This window comes from Oculina patagonica, chromosome 3, assembly GCF_052425735.1.
Source record: "Oculina patagonica isolate OP01 chromosome 3, crgOcupat, whole genome shotgun sequence".
NCBI lineage: Eukaryota > Metazoa > Cnidaria > Anthozoa > Scleractinia > Oculinidae > Oculina > Oculina patagonica.
Genome location: NC_135760.1, coordinates 12,538,421 through 12,558,298, shown reverse-complemented (window position 1 = coordinate 12,558,298; position 19,878 = coordinate 12,538,421). Strand labels below are relative to the sequence as shown.

The following is a 19,878-nucleotide window of genomic DNA, read 5'->3' as shown; positions in this document are numbered from 1 at the left end:
GTAACATAATTTACTGGTGGTCCAGTAGTTTGCAATATGGCCCTCCCTAATTAATTACATAATACATACTTAACTACATATTATAAACCTAACTACATGTTATATACTTAAGACAGTGATAAAAATTTAAACTTAATTCAATACAATGAGAACTAAAAAATGTTAAAAAATGTTGCTGATTTTAAAATGTTCTATATAAACCTAACTAAATGATAAAAATTTAAACTTAATTTAATACACTAAGAGCTAAAAAGTGCTACTGATTTTAAAATGTTCTAGTCCAGCATTTTGTTTTAGTAGCGTATGGTGTAGTTTTCCTGTAAACTGTTTGTGCGATGCAGCATTACGAATAGAGACGTCAACATTGTTCCAGAGGCGGGTTGCGCTGACGTGAAAGGTCCTGCCACCTGAAATTCTTTTGTATTTAGGAATAACTACGTTGTTCTTTGTTGTAGCTTTGGTGTTGTAGCTATGCGTGTCCTTTAGATGATGTATATATGGAATGAAATAATCTGGACAGTGTCCAAAACTAATCTTATGTAATAGATAAAGCTTTCTGCTACGTATAATATCGTCTATGGGGAGCCATCCTAATTTAGTAAATAACTTCACAGAGTTATCAGAGAACTTAGCATCAAGTATTAATCGTGCACACCGTTTTTGGATTCTTAGTAGTCTAATTAAATTCTCATTGGAGCAATTACCCCAGACAGTGCAACAGTACTCAAGGATAGGCTTGATAGTTATGGCATTATATAGCAGCTTCCTACAATGAGTTGTTAAATAACATCTTGCACGCTTTAAGAGACAAATTCTGGAATTTAGTTTACTAATTAGATAGTCAATGTGTTTGTCCCATTTTAAATGTTTATCAATCTTTACTCCGAGAATCTTTTCATCAGTGGCTTCGTCTAGCCTGGTGTTGTTCAGGAACAGATCCAGAGAGTTTTTGTCTGCATGACAGACCTTCTGGGCTGTACCAATTAGTAACTGTTTGGTCTTTGTTGTGTTTGGCATCATACCATTAGCTTTAAACCACTTTCCTGCACTGTCTAACGTATCCTGTAATTTCTGTTGGATCTCCTCACAAGTATTACCACTTGACCAGATTGTTGTGTCGTCTGCGTAGATATCTACTTCGGCTTTCTTAAGTGATAGTGGTAGGTCGTTGATGTAGATGGGACCCCTAGTTTGAGTTCTAGAGGGCTGGACAATGAACCTGACATGGAGCATTGCTGTGAGCGGTTGCAGAGGTATGAAGTAAACCATTCTAGGGCTTTAGGGCTTATATGGTATTTAGAAAGCTTGGATTGAAGAATATCGTGATTAACTAGGTCAAAGGCCTTACTAAGGTCCATAAAGACAGTTCCAACAAGTTTACTATTATCCATTTCTTTCAGCCATTTGTCGGTAATGTTAAGAAGAGCAGTTTCACAGGAGTGATTGGCTCTGTAAGCTGATTGGTTGATGTAAAGCAGCTTATTTGTTTTCAAGTGTTCGTGGAATGCTAGTGATACATGTCTTTCGAGAGGTTTCGAGAGTATCGGCAAGACCGAGATTGGACGAAAGTTGCCTCTTTGGTGAGTTGATTCTTTTTTGTGAACAGGAGTTACCTTGGCTTTTTTAAACGCATCCGGGAAGATACCACTTGAAATACTTGCATTGTAGATGTTTTCAAGACTTGGAGATATCGCCGGCAAGGCTGACTTTAGTAGGCGGATACTTATTTCATCCAGACCTGTTGCTTTGTTGAGTGAGATCTTTCTGAGGTCCTGTTCTATAATATTCCTGGTAATAGGTGGTATTTCAAAGGGAGGTGGTGTATTGAATGATCCGCTTTCTGTAAACTCGCTTAATAGAGCTTCAAATTCAGTGGAATCTATATTGTCCGATGCTGTAGGGGCTGATATGGACGTGAAGTACTGATTGAAAGCGTTTGCCATTTCCTCAGGTTTTGATATTTGCGCTCCATCAACTTCGATGTACGCTGGTGACTTTTTTGTCGGCTTTGTTGGTGCGACGCGCTTTAAAATCTTCCACAGATTTTTTACATCGTGTTTATTTTCCATGATCTTTTGTTTGAAGTAATTGGACTTGGCGTTTGCGATAAGCTTAACGACGCGATTTCTTATTTGTTTGTACATTGTTCTGGCGAGTACATCAGTTTTGCTGCGTGATTTGAGTTGATCTCTGATGCGTATTTGTTCCAAAATCTCTGGGGTCATCCATTCATTCAGCTCTTTGTTTTTCACTCTGCGAGTCACAATGGGTGCGTGTTGATCCACTATGCTCATGAATAAAGAATTCCAAGTGTCAAGTTTGTCATTAACATCATGGAAAACATCAAGTAATGACCAGGGAGCAGTGTTTAAATCATTAATAAACGTTTCACGACAGAAATGCTTGAAGTTTCTGTACGTTATTGATTCGTGGTGGTTTTTTCTTCGTTTACCTCTGCCAGCCTTGTGTACAAAACACACTGGGTAGTGGTCCGTAAGACCATACACAGGCACTTTGATATCAGTTATTCTGTGAGGATGTGTAGTGTAAACATGATCGATCAACGTCTCAGTTCCATCAGATACACGCGTAGCACATTTAACAATCTGCTCTAAACCTGCGTCTAGGAATATCTTGGATAGCCTTTCGTCCGTATTTTTGAGCAGGTCGATGTTGAAGTCGCCGGCCACAATAACTTCATTGTAGCGATACGATGCTGCTTGTATTAACTTTGTGATATTATTGTAACAGTGCGCGGGTGAGTTTGGAGGGCGGTATAAAACAATGAAAGCCATCTGTGGTCCTGTACAGTGTTGTTTAACTTCCAGGCACACATACTCAGTGCTGCATGTGTCGTCTAGAAGAAAGACTCTTTTACATATAAGAGAATTCTTGATGTATATAGCGGCACCGCCTCCTCTGTTTATCCTGTTGCAGCGGAAAATATCATAACCATCAATATTGATTAGGTTGTCCTCCCATGTAGAGTTGAGCCAGGTTTCGGTCATAAGAAATAAGTCGAAGCCGTTGACTTGTATGAGAGCTTGAATCTCATCAAGGTGGGCCGGGAGAGATCGTACGTTAAGATGGCACACTTTGAGTCCTTTGTTATTGAGTTTGAAATTTAGGTGGTCTTTGCTCTCATTTACTTGGTTGTCGGTGGTAGGAGGTCCTGGATTCGTGGATATGTCCCCCGATAGTATAAGCCGCGAGATTTGAAATGTTGCCACGCAGTTAGGTAGAAGCAGGTGTCTTGCTTTGTGGAAGCCATTACGATTTACGACAACTAGGCAAGAGGAAGAGTATCGATCGTTGCATGAACGGATTAAGGGGGATCGGGGTGGGCGAGGGGTACGCATCTATTTTGAAATCAGGGTTGTGATGTGGGTATGGGGGTAGGTTGCGCTCTGCCTTAAATTTTATCGCCTCCCCCCCACCTTTTGTCTAAATTTTCTACATTGTGCCCCGCCCCCTCCCGCTAGGTGCACAGCTTATTTTCCGATGTATCGACAAGCATAAGTGTGAAACCCTTCAATGGAGAAACCAGTGTTCGTTAATTCACCAACAGTTTTGACAAATAGAACAACCAGACGGACACCAGGTGACATAACTGAGTTAGGTTGTTAAATTTCAACTTACACTGAATTATTTATTACAACGCAGCGAAAGAACTACCGATTTGCTATGTTTTAGAATAAGCTAGATGAAGACAAAACAACGGACGACTTCATAACAATTACAGAAGGATTTTTCATCAATGTTGTTGCCCTTGTTTTCTGGGTGGTTTTAGAAAAACCGCACAAAACAGAAGATTCGATCTTAACGTAGAAACTGACCAAATATTTCGACGTCGTATTTCGCTGATTAATGCTGTATCCTCGTCAGTTTTGGACTTGATAACATGGTTCTGATTTCTTGTTGAACTTTCATGCATAAAGGTAAGAGAAAACAACAATTTTGTCACTGTTTTCTTGAATTGGCGTAACAATAATATTCAGGTATGCGGATGTAAAACAGTCACTTCAGTTATAACTGGTTGAAGTGATCTTCAAAATCTTAATTAATAAGCCCTTTTCGCTAATTCTGCCTTTATAATTGTATCTTTGCAGATCGAAAGATTATTGCATTTAGCCATCAGCTATCAGAAACTTAACTCATGTTCCGGGAGTTTAGGATTGTAACGTGTTTAATCGTGACGAGCCTTCTACACATCCAATGTAAGTAAATACCGTTATAGGTAATATTTCTTACTGAAACAACATGCTTACTTGTGATATTGCATTTTCAGTTTTTGCTGCAGTAGAATAATTTCCCTTTAAACTGACACACTCTTAACATGTTGAGCTGTACTTGTCTTAGTGCTGCAAATATAACTTCATGTAAATATGTGTTTTCCTGATAGGTTCTCTAGCCTCTGGAAATGTGCAGAGTACAGCACAACAAAGGGATCTTAACGGATTGCTGAAAAGTATGTAATTTTGTCAGTTTTCCACTTTGTGGTCGTCAACAAGCTTGTAAATTACTTGACTTGCAGCTACTAGATATAAATGGGTAATCAACATCTAAGATCTTCCGGTAGTAGCACGAAGGTCATGATACATTCTCAAGCACGTGTCGAGTACATGGAATCTCGTCAATCAGAGGATATCGTCTTGATGAACCAACAAATTCTCTCTACTCAGTATACGTAAAACATAAGTAAGGACTCAATTCTCCTAAGGAGAATTGCAAGGCTCGCCCAGGGATTTCAGGGAACAAGGGAACATGGCCATTAACTTTTTGAGAACTTGGGAAAAAAAGGAAAATATAACTGATGACACACGGGAACAAAAAGCATGTTTTAGGGAACACAGGGAACACCAAAATGGAAGAAATACTTTTAAGGAACATGGAAACACAAGGAAAATCTTGTTGGGAACAAAGAAAAAATAACCCCCCCCCCCACCCCAACTTCCCTGAGGCCATCAATTGCTTGGTCACAGTTCCAAGCAAATTAAGGTACTGATTTTGTACATTACTACGGTAGTTGTAAAAAGTGTACACTATTCTCAGTTTGCATTCCTAAACAGTTCAGTAAATATCTTAAGTTCTGATTTATATTCCAGGCAAATTCATCACATTTGCTCGTCATGGATTCGAAGAACACAACAATTTTCGCGGTCTTCATCATGTTGCTCCTTTAAAATGGTCCGACAAACTAGCGATACAGGCTCAGAAACTCGCGTACAAGATGGCGCTCAAAGGAACCATTCAAGTACCAGGTATAGATCTGTTTGGCGAGAATCGAGCCAAGCTATCCGCAGTTAATTTCGACTGCGAGACGGCTGGAGAAGAGGCTACAAAGATTTGGTACAATCAGGGTAATAACTACAGCTACGCAGATCCACGACTTAACAGTAACACTGACTCATTCACTCAAGTTATCTGGAAAGAGACCCGGGATATTGGAATGGGCTGCGCGCAGAGAAAAGGGACATTGAGCAATGATATCTTTGTTGTGGCTTTGTATTACCCCCCTGGGAACAGCCCGCGAGCTCTGCGGCAAAACGTTGTCAGTCCCAGTAGAAACGTAAACGATGCATATTCGTCGATATTCCGTAGACGGAATGACTTGCACCAAACCAAACGTGGACAGCTAGTGGTGCGCGGGAATGTACGGCGCGTGCGCATGGGGAAAACAAGGCGTCTTTAATAACTTGTATCATTGGAATTAAAATGATTTCATTCCCGAACTGGACTAAGCATATGAGAACAGTCTGTATTGACTTTACACTGTCGGAAAGTAACAGGAAGATTTATGAACACATTGTTGCTGACTCATGAAAAAACTGTCAGGATATCTGTGCTTTCAAATGGCTTTACACAGGCTATGAGAATATGCAAACTGATCAAAGGGAGGCCGGACTGTTCTAGTTGGCGAACACATTCTTAAACTTGGAATACATGGCTGAGACAGACTAATGAGAGTTTAAATTTAAATAGCACGTCTCTTGTCTGTTTAAATAGGGATTGTTCTTACTCTTCTTTATCCTTTCAAACTGACTTCCCTGAAAATGGCGCCATTTTGTAATCACCTTGCATTTTAAGGAAACTGGACTAATATGCCGTGAAAGTCATTTTCTGACGAGTTGATATAATGATAGTCAAAGGTATAAAAGGGACATTATTATGTTACGCTAATACGGTACTGCTTGCACTTATTTTCATATTGAAAGTGATGTTTCTTTTTCACTGATTTTCACTTATCAAATACGGCGATTGCCTTATTTATACAATTATCTGTTCTCTAGTTTTAAAGTACGAGAAATGATAAATGTTTACTATGCTTTGAGTACTTTTAAAGAATAACTGATTTGCACACATAAACTTGAGCTAAATAAGCGAGAAAACACCCACAGAACAATTATGCAATTTTAAGTTCAATGTTCCAAGATGACATTCTGAGAGCCAGGAAGTGTAAATAAACATGTTCATAACACAAGGATCCTTGTCTTCGCTTACTATGGCGTTAAATATCTTTTCCCAACTTTGATCAATCATTTTCTCTTTCTTCTTTCTTTTCCCCTTTCAGTGCTATTTTTAAGTTTATCCATGACGTTAGATGAAGTTAAAACGCTTAAGTTAGGTGAAAGTCAACCAACCTTGCTATTTATAAATGTTTAATGATCAGAACTATGGCGGTCACCTTAAATTAGTTCAAATTTCTCTTCGATCGGAAGTTTTCGGACAAAGTAGCATCTATACCAGGGGGCTGAAATGCTTTTAAATTATCTGATTTTGAGGTGAGTCTGTCTTAGTTTTTAACTATACACTTAAAATGAGAAGAATTCATCTTGCTTCATTTGACGTTCTTTCCTGTGTCTTGTTAAACTGTCAATCGGTGCTCGATCAGCAGGTTATTTTGTGTCGATATTGACTGTGATTGCCCCGATTCTCGTGGATTATTAGTGGAACCTTGATATGAGGAGAAAATCTTGTGTAACCGGACATTTGTGCCTCAAACTGAATGGAAAGAATCTTGTCTTAAACGAATTTTGATATAACGATTGGATTTCTACGTATAACGACCAGTTTTCGATTGCAATTAACGGAAGACAACGCGACGAACATTGAAATTCTGTCCAAAGTTACGCACGAGCATTTTTCCTTGGCACTTTTAAGTGACACTTTTTGCTGTTATAAATACTGTTGCGAAGTCACGAGTCACTAAATTTCTAACTGTGACGCAAACGTATTTAAGGAGGAAACCCCTGCTATATAACAAAAATTTAGAAAAGTGCAAAACGCCCAATATACCCACTTGGTCAACTTAACGTCTATATGATTATTTTAGGTACAGAACGTGTTTGCTATGTCCCGGTTGATATTATAGTGTGCTCTCGCTTTCATGCCACTTCCTTTAGATCTCAATTGTATTTTCGAGTGGAATGCTTGAACAATGCGTTCTACCTGTTAGTCTGTACTCCTCAGTACATGATACAAGTCACTTAAACGTTTGAGAGGCACGTTTAACGTCTGCGTCAAAACGTGGAAACGAATGAAAAATGCAGGGGTTATCTGTTCTGTAAATACGGCTCTATTATTTCAACTAGTGAAATGACCGTGATTTAATAAAAGTTTCATTTGCGCGTGAAACGTTCTCCATTCATCCGTGATATCTCGGTTTAACGTGTCATTGCGTGTTCTTGGCAAAGTGGTGACAGTAACCGGCATGGGCGTAGATACAATAGTTGGTAGTAGCGGAATGCACTAATACGTTTATTTGTTATCATCGTTTTTGTTATCGGGAAACGAATTAGTTTGTACTTTCCAAATCATACTTATTCTTTTCATTGCACTTTTCATTAACAGATGCAAGTAATTCAACAATGAGGATAGTGCTAATGACCAGTCTACTGCTCTGTCAAGCTGCTTTGTGCCTGACAAGGGCTGCAGGTTGGTTTTTTACCTATAACTTAGTTTTTTAAGAATTTTAGTTTTTAAGCTGTAATTTTAACTTTTAGCGTATAACGTTCATTTTTTTTTTTTTTTGTAATGCGCATTTGAACATTTATGTATGGAATTTGCGAACAACAAATTTGTAATTATTATTATTATTATTATTATTATTATTATTATTATTATTATTATTATTATTTTTTCACACACTGCATGAAAACCGAAGATGAAGCCGCCCGCTGATTGATGATTGTCTACGCTGGCGAATCCGGCAAAGCACGAACATTATCGTTTTCTTTCAGCCTCTTTGTCTTGTACTGTTGTAATTCATCCTGAAACCATTTTTTTTTCACTTAGATTTTGTGGCAGATGATAGCAACGAATATCAAATGAAAAAGGCATCGAAAAAGTCAATTGAACTACAAACTGCTTATGTCTACCGTAAAAACACACCACGGAGACATCACTATTCTGGTAAGGAACGGGAGGGCGCTGCAGTGCTCTTTTCGCAAACAAATTTGTTTCATATGCTCCTTTACATATGGCGTTTTAAACGCACGTGAAAACTCGCTACTGTACTGAAAAACTAGGCCTAGGGCACTGCGGCTGCTACGCAAACCGCGTTGCTAAGTAATGTAAGGCCCTTCTGTGGTTCCTTTCAAAGCTTTTCACCAACTAGAACAACCTCCCCCAGCAGTGACAGTTTTTCAGGTTTTCTCAAGCATTTACTTGTAACCATTTTGACCATTTCCACACCTGACAGAGTGCACTATCTTGGAAACTACGCAACACAAGGGCACTTAATAGAGCTCAAATCCAAGTCTCCAAATCAGCATGGATTTTCTGTCCAATAAACCCAACCTACGTTCGCCGCCTAATTAATATTTTCAGCTTCGACTGATGTCTGCTTCTTCTTTTTTGCTAGTGATGTTAGGAAGCAGTGGTAAGACCATTCTTGGACCGCTTGTTCCAGAGTCTGGAGAAGAACAGATTCACAGAGTGCAGGGATTCGTGCTCACACCGGACACCATAAAGATAGGTTAGTCATCAGAAACACACAGCTGCAGTGACCTGTTACATGATTTTTATTTTAAAACGTTAACACTTGACTTTCGGTTCTTTTCCTTGTTGCTAGGTAACCCAATAGAGTTTGCTGGCACAGCTCTGAACACTCACAATCGTTACCGCAGATATCATCACGATCCACCACTCAGGTGGTCTGATAAGTTGTCAACACAGGCCAATAAGATAGCTTATCAAATGGTGCAACAGTATAGCAAAGACAACTCCAAGAGATTTGAGATTCCAGACGAGGAGAGCGTGGGGGAGAATGTAGAGCGGTTCCTCGGCGTCTCGTTTGGTTGTAACTCCGAGGCGGCCATGAAGGCAACTGATAACTGGTACCAGGTAGGCACATTGTGTATTCTTGATGGACATAAATTATCTTTAAAAAGGAGGAATTCTTGGACAAGACACTTACACTCTCTTCACCCAGGTGTATAAATGGGTACTGGCGAATAATTGATAATAAGATCAAAAGTTCCAAATACTGCGTGGCACTAAAAAATAAAATCGAAATGAAATTGGTCTAAAAGTGCCAAATTTGATTTTTTTTTCTTTAAAAACCCCCAGAAGTTTAGGGCAATAGCTCTTCTTCGGTGGTAAATAACGTCGCCAAGGAGAACCACCGAAAGTTTGGGATCCTACGATTGACTAGCATCTCATGTAGGGGGGGGGGGGGGGATACTTCTAGTCACTTTATGCTACGGAAACTAGAGAGATGCACTGGCCTAACGGACCACTAAGTTCGAATCGGTACAGACTTAAAAAACACTTAAATGTTAATGATAAACCGAAAAGAATCAAGGTTGACTTAGATTGGGAAAGATATCGTGATAATAACGTCTTAAAGAAATCTTCGCATCAAAACATTGTTAGCTACTTCAGAAACTCAACTATCACAGTCACAATTCAGTCATATTAACATTTTCCTTTATTTCTTTGACTAGCAAAGCAAAAACTACAGTTATAACTATCCTCATATCCAGGATGGCACAAACTCCTTCACGCAGTTAGTGTGGAAAGGCTCACAGTTCTTTGGTATGGGCTGCGCTCTACGCAAAGGTCTACTCGCCAATGACGTCTTTGTAGTGGCTCTCTACAGTCCCCCTGGTAATGTCGGGGACGGGGTATCGTTGAATGTTTTGAGGCCTGGAATCAAGGAGGCAGCAAAAACTGATGTGTACTCCAATATATTCAGAAGAAACAAAGTCACCAGAAGTAAAAACAATACGCGCCGTCATGATCAAAATTAGCACCTGGGGCTCCTATATATTGAATAAAGGAGCTTACTGTGGAGGGCACTTATCGGAGATAGGACTCTGTACACTAAAATGCAGTGTCACAAACTATTACTTTTAGCGAGTTTCTGTAAGTACGCCACAGAGTCGTTTTACAAAAGCGGCGGCTGCAGAATCCTTTTACAGCATTTAAACTAATAAATCAAAAAGTATAAATATAAATTTAACGTTAGTACAAAGAGACTGATAAAAAAAATTGTCAATCCAAGTTTTAGCTTTGCAATCATGGTCATCCCTCATCATAACATTTCCGTCTTCATTAAAGATGAATTCCAGTCCGTACTGCGCAATCTCGGCTGCAATGTTTATGTGAGCCCACTCGAAGGGAATGTTTACAAGCAAAACTAAAAATTCCGCGACAAACTTACCTTTTTCTTCATTATTAACGCCAGATATCCTTGCAGAACAAATAATAACGAGTAGAAGAACCTTGACGCTATTTCAAACCGACGTTTCAGCTCATCGGAAACTCTTGAACGAAACGAACCGTAATGGCGGTCTAAAAAACGTCATGTATGCTGTCACCGAAGTGTAACGTTTCAACGAATTCAAAACAAAAACGAAAACAAACCCCGAGTCTGCGCAGTACGGACTGGAAATCAGCTTTAAGGTCAGCAGATATACTATAGGAATAACCATTTTGTGTTTGTCGTTTGCTTTTGCGAAGCTTGCACATGTTATGCTACTTTTTTTAAAACTAAAGCAGCTAATTAAAGGAGAAAAAAGAAACATGGATTTCATTTGCGTTTATTGTTAAATTTCTTGATTTTACATGTCACTCTGTTTTTTTGATTCACTACTGCGCGAATTCCTTTCCCTGTTCATAACCTCTCCTGGTCGAGGTGGCATGGTAACCAACGAGAAGAAACCCAACCGGAAGTAAAGGTACCGTAAGCGAGGTTACTATCAAATTACACTTTTTCTGACAATTTTTTCTTTTTTTTAATCAACTAAAACAAATTTATTTAATCCTGACCAATCATCCTTGTCGTAGCATCTTAATTTTAAAACAAGAACTTCTACCACGTCCGTCAGTAGTAACGGGCCGCCAAACAACACCTGTTTGATACCAGTTGAGTCTGATGAATACAATTGATTCGTACCTGCCCTTAACGACATTAAATGATAGAACGCGATCGAGAATGACTACAAACTAAACTTAAGATCATTCCTCGTCATGGGGAAATATGAACAACGATCGATTTATAGCGAGCATTTTCTACTTCTAATCTACATCTCTGGGTTGAAGCTCAGTGGTCACGGCGAGATGAATCGAAGAACAACCGTCATGTTCTAAAAATAGGATCACCGCTCATGGCTGACCAAACCTAACTTGACCAAAACATCTACTTTGCGAATTCGTTCTCAGACCACGGGCAGATGCTGAAAAATTCCTTATGTTAACGCGAAGGAATATCTCTAATTACGAGCGAAATGGCTTCAGAAAGGACCGTAATACCGAGCTTAGCTGCCCTGGTGGTATTATGTTTGTTCGTCACAGGGATGTACAAACTTTATGGTGACAATACTGACCTGATGATCTCCCGGAGATCGCTCAGTGAGAACCAGAATAAAACCGCTCATGTGCGATTTAAGTTTCCTAACAACTATCACGCCACGGGTAGACTCTTTCTACCTCACAGTAACATTGTGGAGCCGTTTGAGATTTGGTTCACTTCAGATTTTAACAGAAGTCGAATTGACTACTATTACGGTAAGTGCTAATATTGAGATAATTTAATTTAGCTTGTTATGAAAATTAGCTTAATGGTGTAGATTACCACTGGCCAAAATTCTGTGATATTGCTTTACTGCACTTTGATTTGTAGTTAGTTTTTGTTGATGGGTAGTTTTTTCCTAATCTACCACAATCAATTTCCAATATTTATTATTTTAAGTATTTTGATGGTGAATCCGCCCTTTATCAGATTAGTATCACTTAGCTCAGAGTTGTATATGTATAAGACTGCGATCATTATTATTAGACCCTTCACTATTATGATAACAATACCTTTGCTGCAACAGATAATATATAAACAATGGGCGTAGCCTGCAGGATCGCCGTACGCCTTATCTCTGCTTTCTTGGCCTAAGCTAAGATAAAAAGATCTCGGGAGAAAATATGTACTTTCAGGATATTACCTAATAACCAATGCAAGCTAACTAAATTATGTTTTATTAACTTCTCCATTGTTTTCTCGAAACCTTATTAAACTAAATTACTATGGAGCCCTCAATAAAGGAATAATATAAAACTAGGCTGCAAATCATTATCGTTCAAGCGACTCACTCAGTGTTTGTATTGTCGTTTCTAGGTACCGACAAAACATACCAAAGAGCAGACCTTGGAAAGTACGGAGTGACATTCAAAGTTGTGCCAATGTACACAGAGAAAAACGGCAACTATATCGGTTGCTGGAATCTGGAGGGACATAAAGGATGGCCCATTATTCCACAACCTATTGTGCCTAATATGACCTACTTTAAGGTTAGATATGGTACCTCATATAGGAACACATGATTAACACCGAGTATTACCCAGCGCTAGTTCTGCAAAGGTTTTCACTTCTCAGCATGGCGCTATTGTCACCGAGGGCACTTTGGGTTAGTCTCTAGTGATGGACAATAAACGATATTTACGGTTGGTTAACCTGAAGATGCACCAATCAAAGAGCACTCACATCCGTTCCTCAGTTAGAAACTCTTAGCCACTTTAATTTCTGCGTTTTTGCTAAGATCAGTCTTTCTTCTAGTCTACTACTTAAAAAAAACAGAGGTTATTCCTGTTGTTTGGCCTCAGTTTCACTATACCAAATTCAGTGTCATTTTACTAACTAGATTTCATTCTCCTTCAGTACGCGGGTGAGGAAGTGTACATGGGCACGCCTGCTACTAAGTGGGAATACCGCTACCTCGCATTCGGTTTACTGAATACTCACACTCTACTGGTAAGCAAGCTCGATCCAATCCGTCCCGTGAGATATGAAATGAAAGGTTACGACAGTCTGATGGCTTCTTACTATGATAACTACGTGCTGGAATATATCTCATTTGAAGACTGGAAACCAGATCTAGAAAAATTTGAATTGCCAAAAGGTAAGTTTATTTAGAATCTTTTTAATGGCGATTCTGCGCCTTGGTCAGGGCTCATGTGTTGTGTTTTTTTAGCAAAACGGCTTCCTCTCAGAGTAAGTTATCATTTCAAGCATGGTTACCACGGTACCAGCGAATTATAGAGCAATCCATTCAAGTTGCCAAATTAATAACTGTTTTCAAAATAATATGTAATTTTTTTACCATTTTGTATCAGACCAGTGGTGCTATAACTGGTCTCACAGCCTGGACTCTCACTTTGTATCAAATCCTATGGGCGAGTTTATGTCTTATGGAGAGGATATAGTGGATGAGATGTACCACGTGTACAAACAACATCACAACAAGATCCATGATTCAAACCACGAGCACGTCAAGAGGAAGCATATTTTTCGTCATAATATGAGGTAACAACCTAATATAGTTCGGACCTAACAGTAGATAAATTTAATATTTCACAGTGATTGTACTTTTGCAATTTTCCCGAGAACTCGAACCGCAAGTTTTTTCCTTGGACTTCATGGGGAAGTTCACAGTTTAACACTGCAATTTTAACCCCCAGCTCCCCCCCCCCCTCCCCGATTCCTCCACTAAATTTCCCTTGAAGGTTCAAAAAATCAGAATACCACTGCAATTATTTAATTACAGGATATATTCTTAATATCGAAAGGTGGCACTACCGCGAGATACTCAGTGAAATCATACTTCCCTCCTATAGGTACATCAGATCAATTAACCGGCAGAATCTTACATACAAACTGGCCCCGAATCATTTGGTGGATCTAACAGATGAAGAATATGACGGACATGCAGGTAATAAGTAAAAGAAAAAAAACCAAGGTTACGTGGACTTTGCCAGAAAAAGCAGCCTTAGCTAGAGTAAGGAACAGCTTCGAATGGTTTCTCAGTCAGAATCCAATATTCCGTAAACGCGAGGAAGAAGTTTAGTCCGACAGTGGTCTAACTGCGTCGAAAATGGGCAACAAAAGGCTTTATGATTGAATTATTTTCTAGATCTTGTCAGTTACAAACTGAGATCGAAGCTTTAAAAAGATTAAGAAAAAAACAGTTTGGATGCGCGCAGGAGACCACGCAACAGAGAAGAAAGCTACTTTTTTGGCTTGTTGCCGGATCTCTTGCTCAAGTGTTAATAAAAACAGACAGAAGGGCAAAAACACTTTAATGTAAGGAAAATAACGGCTCTATCTCTTTCTTTATATCATAGTACTGGCGCTGAAGAAGACTAGCTTTGCTAGTTGAAATATTGGCCAATAAATTTTGCCCTCCTGTCGTTGTACCAAACTGGTTTTACTAACCTTTAAAGATAGTTAACACCAGATATGTGAGCACTGTTTATCCTTTCCTTCAATCGTTGATAGGTGCAAACGAAGATAACAATACACTCCATAAGGGCGGTGTTCATTTGGAGGAACATCATGAAGCTTACAGTAACATGACCTCAGTACTGAAAACTATTGATGTTCCTGACGAACTGGATTGGAGAGATTACGGTGAGACATACACTGGAACTCTATGGACAGCCGCTTATTACGGATACCCGTTAATACGGACAACGGACACTTTTCTGTGTCCCGAGTGACAAACTCTTCTACATCGTTAAAGGGACTATGTCACGGATTTACCAGATTTTTGAACAGCCAAAATTGATATTTCTGTCGCATGAAACCTAGAAACAATAGTCCATTTTTATCATCAAAAATTGCTATATGATTAAGGCACTGAAACTGTTAACTAGTATTATTGGCTACAGATGGCGTGGATGGAAACAGATTGCAATTTGAAAACGTTAGGCAAACGTTTTCAAATTGTTTCCGCGCGTCTTCAAAAAATCGATGTTTATGGTCGTAGCTTGATTTCCATCCACAAATTAAGGTTACAATTTCTTTTAGATGTTCAAAGATATCGTTGTTTATGGGTTAGGTTGCCTTCCATTAATTTCAGAACAGTTTAAACCAAAAATCTGCGAAATCTCCGTGACATAGTCCCTTTAACCCTGCTTTACGGACATAACGGACACTGTTTAACTGTGCAGTTGTTTCAAGTTTTTACTCCAAGACTATAAGATGGTATGGGTATCACAACAGGACACAATTTATCAAACTGAATGATGCCACCGTGCCAAACGGTCACTAATCAAGAATCAGCTAAAGTTACTCTTGTTTGGATTGGAAGCCAGGTCTCCCGCTCCTTAGACTGGAACACCCCGACTGACCCAATGTACGGTTTCTTTCGTTGCAGGTGCAGTGACACCAGTTCGAGGCCAGGGTATCTGTGGCTCATGTTACGCCTTAGGTGCTGTGGGATCTGTCGAGGGAGCATACTTTATGAAGGTATGAGTGATTCGACCGGCGAATTGCATGACAATACCATTTGCATTGTAAGTTGTGCCCTACATATTATTTACACAAACCAAGCTCTATAGTTCAGATATGCCCCAATCTTAAATTCATGCTTTTCTTACTTAGACAGGTCAACTAGAAGAACTTTCTGCGCAGCAGATCATTGACTGCTCCTGGGGGTCTGGTAACCATGGTTGCAGAGGAGGCTGGTATAACAAAGCACTGAGTTGGATTTACTTGAATGGCGTGGCGAAGGCAAAGAATTATGGGCCGTATTTGGCTCAGGTATAAATGACTGAGTGTGATCAGTAAATTAACAAAGATAATAAGGTGCGATTGAATGCTAACTAAAAAACGTTTCAAGCTTTGCAACCTGGAATCTATGTTTTAAAAAACGATATTAACTCTTTGCGATTTTGTGAGATATCTCAGGTTCTTGCAGATTCAAAGTACGCTTGAGTTTGGTTTTACACGCCCACGCTTCGAGTGATTTAACGAATTTGTATTTTGAATCACAGGAAGGGACATGTGAAACAATAAGACTTCAAGAGCGGATCAAAATAGATGCCTTTGCCTTTGTCCCTAAGTACAACAACAGCGCACTCAAGAGAGCCATAGCGAAATATGGTCCCGCCTGTGTGTCCATCAATCAGAAGCCCCTGTCCCTGAAATTCTACAGCTGGGGAATCTACGACAATCCTGAATGTGGTAAGTTTGGGTGAAGCTTATCCTCAGTGGTTTTTAACTGGTGCGTACTCTCGAAAACTCCAGTATGACGAGTGACCAAACATCAAGGTCTAATTTGGTATTTTAGTAAACCATTCACTGTTTGGAAAATGACTCGCAAGAGCAGGATGCCGAAAACGCGGCCGGGTAACTTGTTTCGGAATGCTCATTCTCTGTTCTGGTTGGACAAAAAGAATCGGAAAACGTTCGGGTACTTTACGACCCTCGTTGGTTTTTGCGGTCGATAACTTGCATGCGTTTGCTACATGTTGCAAATAAATGCGTGCGTTCTCGTGCTCTGGTTACCGTCTTAACGTTTGCTTTAAATCTAAATAAGCATGATTTCTTGCTTTCTTTGTTTGCGCTTCAGACAACAGCTCCACTCGTCACACGGTTCTAGTTGTTGGTTATGGAAAGGAGAACGGAGTTCCATATTGGCTGGTCAAGAATTCATGGTCGGCGTCTTGGGGTATCGATGGTTACATCAAACTGGCCTGGAAAGGGAACATCTGTGGAGTTACCAAGAACCCTGTAGTTGCTCTGATGAAACATAACACATTTCAATTTCCTGTCAAGGAAAAAGTCAACTACGTTAATCCATTGGATCCTATCTCGATGGGGAGGAAAATACATGCTCAACACAGGCCTGGGTTCCATAGAAACATAAACGATTCTAGCCTGTTAAATTCGTCCAATCATACAACTAACAAGTCAAATGTTCCCGAGAAATCTGAACAAAATGCCTCGTCTTCAAGGAGCTCATTAAATCCTCATGAAGTAGATAAAAACGGAGAGAAATTAGTTAAAAGGATAAATTCATCTGCAAACACAGAGACAAATGCATTTAATGCAGAAAAAGTAAAAGTGCACAAAAACTCAGAGAAAGTAGTGAAGATGGGTTATTCGCCGATAAAGAAAAAAACAGAAGAAATTTCAACGAAGGAAGGATATAAAAACACTGATAAATCAGTGAAGATGAATACTTTACCATTTGCAGATGCAAAGACAGACGAACTTAATGCACATAATGTAGATAAAAACGCGGATGAAACGTTTGAGATAAGTACATCACCGGTACAAACACGAACAAATGAACCTTATACGAGTTATGATGCTTACAGAGGCGGAGATAATTTTGTTTCTTACAATACTCAAGGAAATAATGAAATGATTACCAATCAAGAATCAGTTTATAACACTCCAGAGGAGACAGAAAATGTTTTGTGGAACAAGAAGTCATCCACAAGTGAGCCGCAGTATTTCATTCCTTCATATGCCTACAACACGTACAGTTCATATCCAGCGGGGTGGGGAACACAGGAGGCGGTGATAAAACCGTCCATGGATGCCATCAGTCCTTATGATGAAAACTTTGCGGTGCAGGATGATCCGCATCAATGGATTCCTAGCGAGCGGACAGCCTTAGAGGTTAATACCGCTAGCGACAACATGCGGACTATTGTAGAGGACTCTCCATCGTCAAGTCTACAAAAGCCATATAAACTTTTGAATGACCAGGATGAAGAGCCGATATGGACAACAAACCAGCCCACACCTCATTTGCCAACAACGGCGTCAAAACCGACGAAAAAAGTTACAAAAGCTTCGTCAAAAGATCATCTGAAAAGAAAAGTGAAAAACAGACCAATCACCACTCCTTCTCCTCCGCACATTACAGCGAAACCTGTCAGACATTACTCTGGAAAACTGCAAGATATTTATGACAAACTTGAAAGAGTTATTGCGTCTAGCTTGAAGAAAAACAGAAGACTCAGAGGATGATGAATGCAGCTTTGATAGCAGGGAAGAACGAGCTTTACTCTGTTCATTATTAGCTGATCAGCATCTAACTTCTTCTAACCAACCTCACAACAATGCTCAGCACACAGGACATGAGAATAAAGAAAATCGTCAACTGTTCATCAATTGAATTAACATTGTGGAAAGTGTATTGGCAATTGGCACTGAGAATCCACTTTTACACTTTAGGACTTAAAGGATAATGTAAGGACAGGATAGCCGTGCCAAAAAGCGATTTTTTTCTGATAAAGCAGAAGATGAGGAGAAAATAACTATATACGTTTTTTTGCATTATTTTTCTAGAGGGAGGGGGGGGGATTTCGAAACCGCAATTGCGACAATTGGATTAGTTTTTTACCTCCTATTTGAGAGGGGGTGGGCCTTGAACAATGCATAAGAGAAAAAAAATTGTAAATAAAATAATGTTTCTGCGTTTCTTTGTGTAACTTTTTTGATGCGGGGTAGAATTCTTACTCTCACTCTCATACTTTCACTCTCACACAATGTGACCTATCCCATTTCTAGCCCCACCCTACAGGTCTTAACCAAGCTGAACAGACAACAAGCTATTGTGCTACCTTCCAAGCCATGAAAAAGATAACTCCGGTAAAATTGGGTGTTTATAAAAGTATATAAAAGAAATACAGTCGTATGGTCTCTATTCACAGACAAAATAACTTTGTATCCTAATATTATAAAAGAAAATATAAATCAACTAAAGCGTCAGTTCCATTCTCTGTTCTACAAAACACTAAAATATTTTTTATTTCAATTTTTACATATTTGCTGCGACATTTCACCAATATTTTCTTGTTCGATTTGCACTTAATGATTACTGGACGATCACATCTGAGACAGTGAAGGCATGCCACAGAAGCCCCGCCAAGTCGAAGCATTTTCTATGGCAAATTAATTAATCTTCCCTGGTTGACAAAGGGAATAGAAACGAGGAATTTCAGCATTGAACGTGAAGTCGTATTTATACTTGTGCAATCGTCACGTATGCGTGGTTTGTAGGTTTGTATCACCTATTGAACGGGCCATGCCCTTAAAGCTCTTTGCTTGTGACTGCACCATACATGTACTACAAAAACACCGGTTCAACTTTAATGGGTGACAAAATAAGAATACCCCATGAAGCAAACTTTTAATTTCCTTTTATTTTCTTTCTGACCGCTTCGAGCATTCGACTACCATATAATTTTGTCTGAAATAGGGTAAAGCTTTCCGTAAATTCACCAGACAGCGCACACAATTTTTCCTGGAATACCCCCGGGTAATTGCGCCACTAATTCGGGTAACCGCACTGCGGGGTCAAATACTCTGATTACCCAGCCCCCCTCCCCCACTTTCCCCCACATCCACTTCCGGAGTAGGGGGCGGGGGAAAAAGAGGGGAAAAAAAAAAAAAAAAAAAAAAAAAAAAAAAAAAAAAAAAAAAAAAAAAAAAAAAAAACCAAAATAAAACAAAAATGCAAAGACTCCCTAAGAAGAAGTCTGCTTCTTTGTTTTGCCTGCAGGTCATCTAATTCCTTTTTTCCCTTTCCTAGCAATACGAATTTGCTAAGGACCGACGCTATTTTAGCCGCATTGTTTCAACAA

At 39.4% G+C, this 19,878-nt stretch overlaps 3 protein-coding genes across 5 annotated transcripts; all 3 read left to right on the top strand.

The window, feature by feature from the left end:
• Nucleotides 1-3,522: 3,522 nt before the first annotated feature.
• LOC144645653 (Golgi-associated plant pathogenesis-related protein 1-like) lies at nucleotides 3,523-6,481 on the top strand. Of its 2 annotated transcripts, XM_078505209.1 has the most exons (4): nucleotides 3,523-3,938; nucleotides 4,110-4,217; nucleotides 4,403-4,468; nucleotides 5,106-6,481. In XM_078505209.1, the coding sequence occupies exons 2-4, from the start codon at nucleotides 4,157-4,159 to the stop codon at nucleotides 5,690-5,692; spliced, it is 714 nt and encodes a 237-aa protein (XP_078361335.1). In that variant the 5' UTR covers nucleotides 3,523-3,938; nucleotides 4,110-4,156; the 3' UTR covers nucleotides 5,693-6,481. The 2 variants fall into 2 exon arrangements, with proteins under 2 accessions (XP_078361335.1, XP_078361334.1); XM_078505208.1 differs by having other exon boundaries at nucleotides 3,523-4,217.
• A 219-nt stretch (nucleotides 6,482-6,700) lies between these two features.
• Nucleotides 6,701-11,011, top strand: LOC144646643 (uncharacterized). 2 transcript variants are annotated; one of them, XM_078506299.1, is made up of 6 exons: nucleotides 6,701-6,782; nucleotides 7,852-7,935; nucleotides 8,308-8,412; nucleotides 8,864-8,977; nucleotides 9,074-9,345; nucleotides 9,948-11,011. In XM_078506299.1, the coding sequence occupies exons 2-6, from the start codon at nucleotides 7,869-7,871 to the stop codon at nucleotides 10,251-10,253; spliced, it is 864 nt and encodes a 287-aa protein (XP_078362425.1). In that variant the 5' UTR covers nucleotides 6,701-6,782; nucleotides 7,852-7,868; the 3' UTR covers nucleotides 10,254-11,011. The 2 variants fall into 2 exon arrangements, with proteins under 2 accessions (XP_078362425.1, XP_078362426.1); XM_078506300.1 differs by lacking the exon at nucleotides 6,701-6,782 and having other exon boundaries at nucleotides 7,839-7,935.
• Nucleotides 11,012-11,290: 279 nt separating this feature from the next.
• Nucleotides 11,291-18,704, top strand: LOC144646642 (uncharacterized). Its single transcript, XM_078506298.1, has 10 exons — nucleotides 11,291-12,012; nucleotides 12,614-12,786; nucleotides 13,154-13,394; nucleotides 13,609-13,798; nucleotides 14,110-14,204; nucleotides 14,771-14,902; nucleotides 15,651-15,742; nucleotides 15,878-16,036; nucleotides 16,270-16,459; nucleotides 16,848-18,704. The coding sequence occupies exons 1-10, from the start codon at nucleotides 11,733-11,735 to the stop codon at nucleotides 18,257-18,259; spliced, it is 2,964 nt and encodes a 987-aa protein (XP_078362424.1). The 5' UTR covers nucleotides 11,291-11,732; the 3' UTR covers nucleotides 18,260-18,704.
• The last annotated feature ends 1,174 nt before the right edge of the window (nucleotides 18,705-19,878 follow it).